General features: G+C 36.9%; 1 protein-coding gene across 2 annotated transcripts; it reads left to right on the top strand.

Moving 5' to 3' along the window:
• The first annotated feature begins 5120 nt into the window (after positions 1-5120).
• Positions 5121-9452, top strand: LOC111913466 (uncharacterized). Of its 2 annotated transcripts, none has more exons than XM_023909162.3 (6): positions 5121-5620; positions 5836-5971; positions 6815-6995; positions 7682-7718; positions 7805-8090; positions 8243-9452. In XM_023909162.3, the coding sequence occupies exons 1-6, from the start codon at positions 5411-5413 to the stop codon at positions 8281-8283; spliced, it is 891 nt and encodes a 296-aa protein (XP_023764930.1). In that variant the 5' UTR covers positions 5121-5410; the 3' UTR covers positions 8284-9452. The 2 variants fall into 2 exon arrangements, with proteins under 2 accessions (XP_023764930.1, XP_023764931.1); XM_023909163.3 differs by having other exon boundaries at positions 8223-9452.
• Positions 9453-11058: the final 1606 nt, after the last annotated feature.

Raw genomic sequence — 11058 nt, 5'->3', positions numbered from 1 at the left:
CATAAACAAAATCGGTATTTTCTGGCCGTGAAAATGGGGATGTCACATTATAGCATTCTTGTATCATGAGATATAAATTTGTTCCTCCTATATGAGTTGAGTGTTCAACTTTCGATTAAGACACATGTGTATTTTAGGTTGGATTATTTAACGCCCGCATATCCGGGCTAGTCAATTTAGAGGCAATAGGGGTCGAAGACGACTTTTCGGCAAAAGATTATTTAGAATAAATAATCTTACCCAAGTTGTAGTATATGTTACAAGGTTTCCGTACATATAAAGAACGCCGAAATCCGAGTTACAACAAAGAAGTTATGGCCCGTCGAAGTTTCGCGACGGAACCGGCACGGCACCGGGAAGCGTAAATAGTGAATTTACGGTAGGGAAACTTTTAGCCTTAGCGATGTAAACGAAAGTCGTAGAATATGTTAAACTAAGAGCGTCGATAAAAAGAACGCCCAAATCTGTCTTCGTATGAAGAAGTTATGATTTTTCGAAGTTTCGGATTAGCAGTGTACAGCCCGAAATTCGAATATTAGATCGGGTGATTTTTAGCCGACACGACCTAAACGAGAATCAAAGATCTCGTTAAGAGTAGCGTAACGAGAAAAAGATGGGGAAAACGGACGTCGGATGAAGAAGTTATGAGGATTTAACGGACCAATCCTGTCCCGACCTGTTAATAAAATAAATTTTAAAATAGAGTCAAAATAGCTAACGGAGTCTAAACGAAAGTTGTAGTGTACGTTCCCGCCTTCGCGTGGATATAAAGAACATCGAAAACAGAGCTCGTATGCGAAAGTTACGATTTTTAGAAGTTAAGAGTGCAATTTGCGAAGCTGGTGATGACGTGGCATGGTCCTAGCCTTCCCTTGCTCCCCACGGTCTCGCATCCGATGGCCGACGCGTCACCCTCGCATTACGCCCCGCATCCGAGGCCAAGTACGCCCCGCGTACTTCGGTTCTTATCTACTCCGAAAACAAGCCATGTGCGAAGACAGCTGGAAGCCATATCCGAGTTACGCCCAGCGTACCGAAGGTTCCGGCGCCTATAAATAGCTGCGAGGTGTAGCCTTCTTCCTTCACCAATTCACACATTTTCTCACTATCTCTCTAAGAAATTTCTCTCTCTAGCCCCCTTTTGAGTCCCCTAAAGTCTAGGTGAAGCCCTAGCACCCGAAGGAAGCCCTGAGGCTCCCGGAGTCCTGAGAAAAAGGGTCTTTCGGTTTCGAAACGCTGCTCCAAATAAAGTTCCGTTTTTTTTTTAAAATCCGCTGTAAGTGAGCTACGCTTACACAACTTTTAATATAGCTTTCAAATAATTATAATAATGTTATTAGGACTTTAAAATAATTATTTGGGCTATTATTATGAGTTATATTGAGTGTTATTTAACACTTATATAATAAAAACAATAGCTAGGCTATTAATTTGTCGCGGTTATCGTTAGACTAAACCCTAGTGGTATTGATACTAGGTTTTACCGAAGGAAAAATGTTTTGAGAGTAACGAAGCGTTGTCCGAGTGCTGAGTCACCACCTAATCAAGTGAGTGTATAGTTACTTTCAGCTTACACATAGATATGAAGTATTTTATATAAATTACGTGTTGTGTGTGCATATTATCTGTATACTTGCTATCTATGCTGGATGAACGATTTTATACACGTTTTAAATGATTTAAACTGTATATGTATTTTATATCTACAAAATGTGTTGGGTAAAACATGGGTAGATGTAATAGTTGTTGTGTGATAAAATAAAATAATAAGAGGCCTCGTTATAGATGTTATTAATGATCCAGTCATCTAGCGGAGTATAGATGACGACCACGGACTATTCTAGATAGTCCAGTGGAACACAAGCAGGCTCGTAACCTGTAGGTATTTATTCGAACTGTGTGTTTATTTGAAATGTGTGCTCACCAGGTGTACTCCATCCCCCACATGGTTGCCCTTAGGACATTCATTGTTGAGGAATCCCCTTAGCAGTAGTGTCCATCCCGATGGTAGTCCTTAGACTAGGTCCCTTGTGTTAGATGTTTTAGGGACATAATGTGAGGATAACGGGAATGAGTAATTGGGTTGATTGTTTGATGTTTAAACATAATAATTATATTATTGTGGGTTGAAAACGCTATGTGCTCACCAGGTTTCCCAACCTGACCCACTCAGTTTATTTATATCACATGTGTTGATATGAAGTCACATTACACTGAGTGATTTAAAGAGATGTAGATCACTAGTGTAAATAAATGTAAGTTCTGTTTATGCTTATGTTTTTGTATTGACGATGACATCCCAAGTGTTTTGAAATGAATAAAATACGTTTCTTCGAAAAATGTTTTGATAACGTATTTATCATGTTTTTCTGGGAACAAATTCTGCAACATTTTTATTAAATGAAGTACTCTGATTTTTTTAAACAAGGCATAAACAAAATCGGTCTTTTCTGGCCGTGAAAAATGGGGATATCACAGATTATGGGATGTTCATTATATATATATATATATATGGACTTAACACCGTCACTTGCTGCTTGCAGTTAATTAAGCAAAGTCTTGTACTCACAACAACGAAGAGATAACATCGGTCGACGTCCATGAGGGGGTCCCATGACAAAACTCTAACGGTCTAGCTAGTGTGTAACGACGTGAAAATTTAAAACAATTTTCCATTTTTCAAACACAACATGTCTCATACAAATCATCTCAAAACACGAGTATAGCAAATGTCATCATGATAAAATATACCCCAGAATCTCAAACACTATCCTCTATTAGTGTGTACAAATCATGTCGACGCCTTCCCGCGATCCTCGTTAGTACCTGAAACACATGTCCCATAACACGGTAAGCATAAATGCTTAGTGAGTTCCCCAAAATACCACATACAACACATAAGCCACTCGAGGCTATAACTCGATAAGCCCATCTGGTCAATGTGTCTCAGTGGAACCCTCTAGTCTCATAGCTCGTTGGACCCTCTGGTCCAGTTTGGTTGAGGACCCTCTGGACTCGTACGTCGTTGGACCCTCCGGTCCGGTCTATCACATAGCATACATAAATAACAAATCACATAATCCCAAGCAAGCACATAACACGTAAGACCCTCCGGTCTGCACATAGATACCACCCTAAGTAATGTATAGTGAGAAGACTCACCTCGCTAGATGTCTAGAAAACTTTCGTGCTCGAATCCCCGATCTAGCCTCCTCCTATCAAAATGATAATATCTCAACTCAATACTCTCATATGTTCTCATCTTTAAAGAATGGGTAGAAGACCATTCTACCCCTCCATGGCCTCTCATGAATCCGGTTGACCAAAACCCTAAGGTCAACGGTAGTCAACTCCAGTCAACGGTCCAACTCTGACGAGACTCGTCGAGTGCACTGGGGTGACTCATCGAGTCCATGCGTGTCCTATGAATTCTCCTAAGGCCTTACTTGAATCGTCGAGTCAACCTTACACTCGACGGGTTACCACTGAATTGTGGGGCAACTCGATCCGACTCGACGAGTTTCTTCCATGGCAACACTCATTTGACCTTCCTAGGTCAGATCTGTTTCTCTAACTTATAGATCTGGCCTTCTAGCACCCAAAAGTCACGTAAAAGTGCAATCTTTATGCTCATGCACCACACATCTAGCTCTATTTGATAAAATAACCCTTATAATGGTGTCTTAGGCTTAATCCTCTTATGTGACTGCATAAAGCTTGACTCATGGGACTCTCTGTACCTCTCAAGGTCCAGATCTGAAGTCTAAGCCTTAAGGGGACCTCATACACTCAATATCTTACACTAAAAGAGAGTAAAGAAACCCTAATTTCATGAGGTCTAATAATCATACGAAATAGGTACAGATTCGAACCTTAAACAGCAGCCTAGAATGGAATAGAAGTAGACCTGAGCTCCTTTGGTTGATTTAGCTTGAACAACCTTCTCCCTTCTTGCAAAAATGCACTAAAATGAAGAAAATGGCTTCCTCTTTCACTCTAAACTCTCTAGATCGATAAGGGTCTCTCAAGGGGAAGGGTGGCTGCAAATGAAGGCCATAAGGGCCTTTAAATAGGTCTCAGGTCCAATGATTTAGGGTTTCTGTCCACAGCGCGGACTCGTCGAGTCGACTCTCCGACTCGTCGAGTCCCTTCATTAATCCGAGTCATCAGTCGCGATCCTACTCGACGAGTTTAGGCGTCAACTCGTCGAGTCCCCCTTCTTAACTCACAATAAATACTTAAATTATGATACATGGAAATCCGGATGTTACATAGTGTATGCTTGAGGATAAGGCAATTAGGATTTTTCTTTGGAAAGAAGGTGATCCCTTCTTCTGGAGAGAAGGATCCTTTATACCTATTGTTGTTTGTGCACGATCTCAACGGTGCTTTTTGTTCCGTTTGGGCCGACAAGACGTGGAGGAGTCCCACTGGAGGATTATGCACCACTAGTGATCATCTGCTATTGGTGCAGTGTAAACAAAAGACAATGCCTTGGGCGCAACACGTGCCGCTTTAGGAGGCGACCAACTGTGTTTTATCCTATTATAGACCAAAAATTGTCATTAGGTATTGGACCTGGGCGCGAGGGCGCCAAGCAAGGGAGTCTTAGCGCGAGTGCAAGAGCCCGAGTCTGAGACTAGGATAGATTTGTGACCGTTAGTTAGGTCGTATGTGAACACCTCCAACAAGTTCGTTACCTAAATTTGTAAAAAAAATAGTTTCCTAGATTTAAATGAACCGAAAAGTTAATTACCTTAAATAATCATATTCGTGAAGTTTAAATGTAGATTTAAAAAAAAAAAAAGAATTTACAAAAAATACTCTAATTTCAGAATTTTAAATGTAAAACCAAACAAAAAAGGATATGGTCATTTTATTTCAAGGTTACAGTAAATAACAAAAAAATTATAAATGAAAATGTTTTGACATTTTTACAAGTACATGAGCTGTTAAAAACTTTGAATGGTTTAACATTGTTTATTTACATAGATCTCGAGCATATTTTGATGCTCTATGAAGGTTTGACCAAGAAAGTATACTGCAATCGCAGGGTTAGAAGGTGGTAGAGATGGTGGGGTGTCACTGGTGGTGTATATAATTGATGTCCGTATTATGATAGGCCCTTTCCTCTTTCCACCTTTTGCTTTTCTCTCTTCTTCTCCCTCCATCTCTCCCACCATTTCTTATTTCTTATTTCTTTGTTTCCCATTTTGCTTTATTTTTCCCTCGCAGTTTAATAGCTGGATCTCTGACCCAATTGTCTGCTTGATCATCAACACCATCACTTTCTTTCCCCCTTTGTTTTCTTCTTTTCAATTAAACCCTAGCTAGCTACTCTTCACCACTTCCCTTATAGCAAACCCCAATTTCACCTAAAGAAGATCCAAGAAAACAAGAGAAAAGAAAGATGACTCCGGCGGCGGCTGCGGCGGCGACACCTACTAATTACACGGCCGGACAGTTTGGTGATACGACTTACACAAAAGTGTTTGTTGGTGGGTTGGCTTGGGAAACCCAGAAAGATACCATGAAAACGTACTTTGAGCAGTTTGGTGAGATCTTGGAAGCTGTTGTCATCACTGATAAGACCACTGGCAGATCTAAAGGCTATGGCTTTGTATGATCCCTTCTTCTTCTTCTTCTTCTTCTTACTTTCTTTTTTAAGCATATTTACATCTAGATCGTGTAGAACATGGGTTGTTGGTTAAGGGTTTTCTGTATATTAAATTCTTGGAAAATAATTGTAATCAAACGAAGACACAAAGTTAGGCTATCATGTGAGTTTTGTTCTATATGCCACTATTTGACACCAAATTCCGACCAAAAATGCAGGTGACTTTCCGGGAAGCCGATGCGGCGATGAGGGCTTGTGTTGATGCAGCTCCGGTGATTGACGGCAGGAGGGCCAACTGCAATCTTGCTTCTTTGGGTGTTCAAAGATCGAAACCCTCAACCCCTAACAAACTCGGTATGTATCATTTCTCTTAATTAATTACAATAAAGGGTTTAATTTGTTCATAGAAAGTATTATTTCATGTTGGTATTCTTGAATTTATAAAACTACAAATCTTTTACGACTTTATGTTTGTTAATTATGACTAGCATTTGGAATCTTTTAAGAAAACGAATTGTTCGTAGACATGATCATGTATATATACGCAACTATACATTGGGCAGCCTATTGTTAATCTATAAAGATAATATCTCATGGTCATGGTTTCGGATTAAAGAAGTGGAGCTGGAAGATGAATATCCATTGCAAAAACACGATTAAGAAAAAAAATAATTGTGTTTTTTTTTTTTTTTAATTAAAGAGAATCAATGAATATTATCGAGTGAGGTAGGGTTTCCACTTTTATAAAGAAATATATCAGTGTAATGCTTTAATTACAACCACACCCACAAAAACATGCATACATGATATATGTATCTATATGTTTTTCTTAAAAAAAAAAAAAAAAAAAAAAAAAAAAAAAAAAAGACAGGTCATATACAGCTAGCTCAACTTGGTGGTACTCATGTATTTCACTTCATTTTCTTTTTTCATTTCTTATAACATTAGGGTTATTTCAGTAAACTTATATACACCTATCTCGAACGAAAAAATCATGTAATTCGTACGATTTCTGTAGTACAATCTGTCAAAAGAAATCTGTTAGCTTGTAAGTCATCCATTTACTTGGGATCAATTAAAGTACAACAGTTTCGCATACATATGCATATATATTTTTGTATACATCACTATCATGGCTTAAAAGCATGTACATATAATATGTGTGTATAGTTGTAGTAATAAATACGTATAATGTAGGTGGAGGAAGGACCATTAGGGTCATGGGTGGTTATGGAGGAGGGTATCATCATCATAATCATAACCATCATCAAGCTGGTGGTGCAGGTGGAATGGGGACGACAGCTTTCCCTTCTGCTACAGCCTTCCCTCATTATGCCATCCACCAAGGCATCCCTTTCCCTGCTACTAATCTTTATGGGTATACTCTCTCTCTCTCTCTCTCGATACAATACATAGACATATCTATATGTATGTATCTATGCATTACGCATGGAATGTAGCCACCAAGTATCACATTCCCTGCTGCTAATTAATCTTTATGGGTTAGTGTGTATATATAGACATATACATGCGTACATATACATATATATAAAAGGTTGTTAGAATAAATATTTTAGTTGAAGCATGTGGGCAAGAGAAATAATTAAACAATATTTGAAGGTTTCTTCTGTAAATTGGCCCTTCTGTATCCAGGCGTGCTTTGCTGTGCTCTATCATCCACATGCCTAGCCATCATGATTGCAATCCCATTCTTTCTCTCTCTATATATATTCTCTCTCTCTCACACACTCTCTCACACACACTCTTTCTCTCTGACCCTAGTCAAACTAACCTGCAAACCGCACATGAGCAGTACTGTACATTACAGTACTTCCATTACGACTTTAAAGATAATTTTGGGACTTTCGTTCTTTTTTTAATCCATTTCAGCAGGCATATGCCATGTACTATGTGTATGGATGATTGTATTCTGTTCTTTCATTTGATTTTTTCTCTTTAAAATATTCGTTCATGCATCCCATGCATAAACTTATAGTCATGTTATAACTTCCACTATACGTTAGGTTTTCATTTTTCTAATTTTCCTTACTCTTGGATCTTCAGATACTCTCCATATTCTCCAGATTACACATATCCAACGGTATGTTTTCAAATTACGTTGCGTTTTTTTTTTTAAACGTTTGAATTTGGTTTTTAAGACTTGACTGGTTTCTTGTGTTAATTCAGAGTTACTATAATGTTTATGGAGGCACAAATGGGCAGTATCCATATTATGGAGCAAACGCCGGTGGTGGTATGATAACAGCTGCCGGAGCTGCCGCCGCAGCCGCCGCCTTCTACCCCTACCTGAACATGGCGGAAGGTGGTCATGGAAACTACGCAACTGGTCAAAGCTATGGTGTGTACCCTCATCATCTTTATCAGTATTCTGCCGTGAATTCTTCAGGAGGATACCCACAACAGTATGGCACTCCGATCTCCCTAGCAGCTACTCCACCATTGCAACCTGCAGGTTTAATTTGCATTAAATATATAGATTTTATAATTTATTATATACTATAACGTTTCTTTCATTTCTAATTAATTAATCACACTAACGACAAACTAATCGATTCTAATGATTTGTTACTAACATTTTTGACAGTTTGTTTTGCTGTACCACAGGCGTAAACATGGTTCTACAATCGCCTGCTGCTCATCATTAAGAGATTCAAGAACTACGTTGATGAAACCGAGCCTGCATGCATGCATAGTTCTCTTTTCATTCTCAGAATCTTTTCCATTCTGAAAAAAAAACCCACCCGACCTTTGGCCCAACCATGGTTATCTCTTTCTTTGTCTCTCTTTCATGGAAGCCTTGTAAGTCAAGGTTATCCAAGGTATGGAATCAAGCCCCCCATAGGGGTTATCCATCCAAATTTAGAGGACATTTTTCTATCTTCTCTTTAAAGGGCAGGGTCCCCTACAAGAGAAGGACACCCCAAAAAGCATATGCATGTGCATCTCACCAACTTATGGCTACGGAAAAAGGTTCATAAGTTGGGGAAATTTTTATATAAATTCTTGGCCTATGGGAAAAGGTCAACAAAAAAAAAAAAAAAAAAAAAAAAACTAAGACATCATAAAATCAACTCATTTCTCTTGAATTAAGAGAGTTTGTAAATGCTTCAAGTTTCAAATTTTGATGAATGATGTCTTTTTTTTTATATATAAATATATACATTAGTTTAATTAATCATGGGGCATTGGAACGTGCCTTAAGTTTTTGTTTTTCTTAACTTGAACCCTAGTCTTAGATTTTTAAAAACTTGGCTAGCATGTTTTTGTTAAAACTATTTCTAAAAAAATTTCTTTCTCGGAAAACAACGGATCATCCGTTCTTATGGTAAGAAGGGGTGATCATGTTTCTTTTTTAAAATTTCTTTGTAAATTCACTTTGGCTAAACAATGGGATTGTTAAGCCATGTTACTAAATAACATTAAGGTGTAGTTGTAGTGCATTTAGGGTTTTTACCGACTTTTTTAGGTAGGTATCATGGGCTTCGTTAATGGAAATGGAGTTCAAATGCATTTGGAAAGTAAGCCTTGAGAGATATTTTCAATCTCTTGGTTTACGATCTCTAACACATCAACCATGGTTAGGACTCAGGTCAACTTTTCCCTTTCCTTCCCTTCCCTTCTCCCCCTCTCCCTCCTATCTGGCTCTCAAGTCTCAAGTAATTTACTTTGAGATGAAACTTAGTACTCTTTTATAATATGTAATCATGATCGAAGGTTTGAACATGGGATTGTAACTAGGAATTAATTAATGTTGCTTAATTACAACACTCATTCTCAATCAATGGTGATTGAGATGAGCCTCTACTTAACCAAAGTTTATTTTCCTTTAGAAGACGTATTGCATGCTTTAATATTCTTTAATTACCTTGCTAAATAATCCCCTATCATGCGACTCCATTTTTCAAATTTGAAAAAATGACCATGTTTCACAAACATATTTACGTATTGTTAAGTCCCATTGTTGGGTTTTTAGTGTTAGATGGATTATTTTCAAATTAATTGATAACAATTATTTTTATTTTCTCAAAAAAACATTCAGTTCGTCTCGTCTAAGAACATGCAACGTTTATTTCCTACATGCTTTAATACACTTTTTGATCAACAATAAAAAACTTAAAAGGTTTTCAAGTAAGATAAAATTACGAAACTTGTAAACAGTTAACTATTAGTTTCACAAAAATGTAATTATTGTTATTAGAAAAATTGAAGATATAGTTTAAAATCTTATAAAAATGTTAAATATTGCATTTTTGAGGCGTTTTAAAACAAACGATATTGTATATATGAAATAGAGAAATATGCAATGTTTTAAAAACCGGTTTTTTAGTGAACCGGTATGGTGAACGATTTTCGGTTCAACCGGTTCGACCGCTGAATAAACCGGTTTTTATAATTTTCACATTTTTTCATATTTTTCTACACATAAATACATACACAAATAAATAATTTGATGTCCACAAGTGCAAACATTAAAATAGATATGAAAACAAGTTGTAGATCAATCTAAATACATTAAAATAACCCATAACGGTAAGTTTTACATCAATACACATGCATTAAAAATAAAATAAAGGCCTAGATGAATATAATACGCATCAAAAAACTTCATAACATTTATCATTTGTTTTTATTAATAATTTTTTTAATAAATGTGAAAAAATACTAAAGTTTTATTATGCAAACGGTTTCATATCTATGTATTTTTATTCAATTTAACCGGTTCAACCGGTTTAATTGAACCGGTTCAACCGGATTTTTGTATAAACTGGCCGGTTCGATCTAGTTCAGAAATAGACATAAAACCGGTAATAGTTGAACCGGTCTCTTCCCCGGTTTCCGGTTCGACCGGCCGGTTCAAACCGGTTTTTAAAACATTGGAAATATGTATGAGTTTTTTTTTTTTTTTTTTTTTTTTTTTTTTTTTTTTGGGGGGGGGGGAGATATGTATGCGAGTTCAAGCCTACGCTACGCCAATTAAGTCTTCATGAATCATGAGTGTTGTATCCCATTTAAGTATATGTGCTAAATATTTTGGTTGCTAAAAAAGGGGAAAAAATATGAATATAACATCAAGTCATGAAGATCTTCAAAATAGAAAAAGCAAAAGGAATCTAAATAAAAAACTTGAACTTTAGTAGTCCGGTTTTTAGAAATTTAAAATGAAAGTCGAATTTCTCTTTTGGGATGAAAAGAATATTTGGAATAATATATATACGTGTCCATCGATCATGATGCATGCATAAGCATATCACAATATTTTTCACGTTATATATATATATTCCATGAAATGATAAATAATAAGCAACAAAATTGGAAAAGAATACGGGAAAAACATAAATGCATATACAAAAGCCATCAACGATGATGGCTTTTTTAAACAAAAAGTTAAAGATTAGTAATGATGGTGGTATTTAAAAGAA

The sequence above is a fragment of the Lactuca sativa genome, chromosome 1 (assembly GCF_002870075.4).
Source record: "Lactuca sativa cultivar Salinas chromosome 1, Lsat_Salinas_v11, whole genome shotgun sequence".
Taxonomy (NCBI): Eukaryota; Viridiplantae; Streptophyta; class Magnoliopsida; order Asterales; family Asteraceae; genus Lactuca; species Lactuca sativa.
Note: the sequence above shows the minus strand (reverse complement) of the source record. Positions and strands in the feature narration are given on the sequence as shown.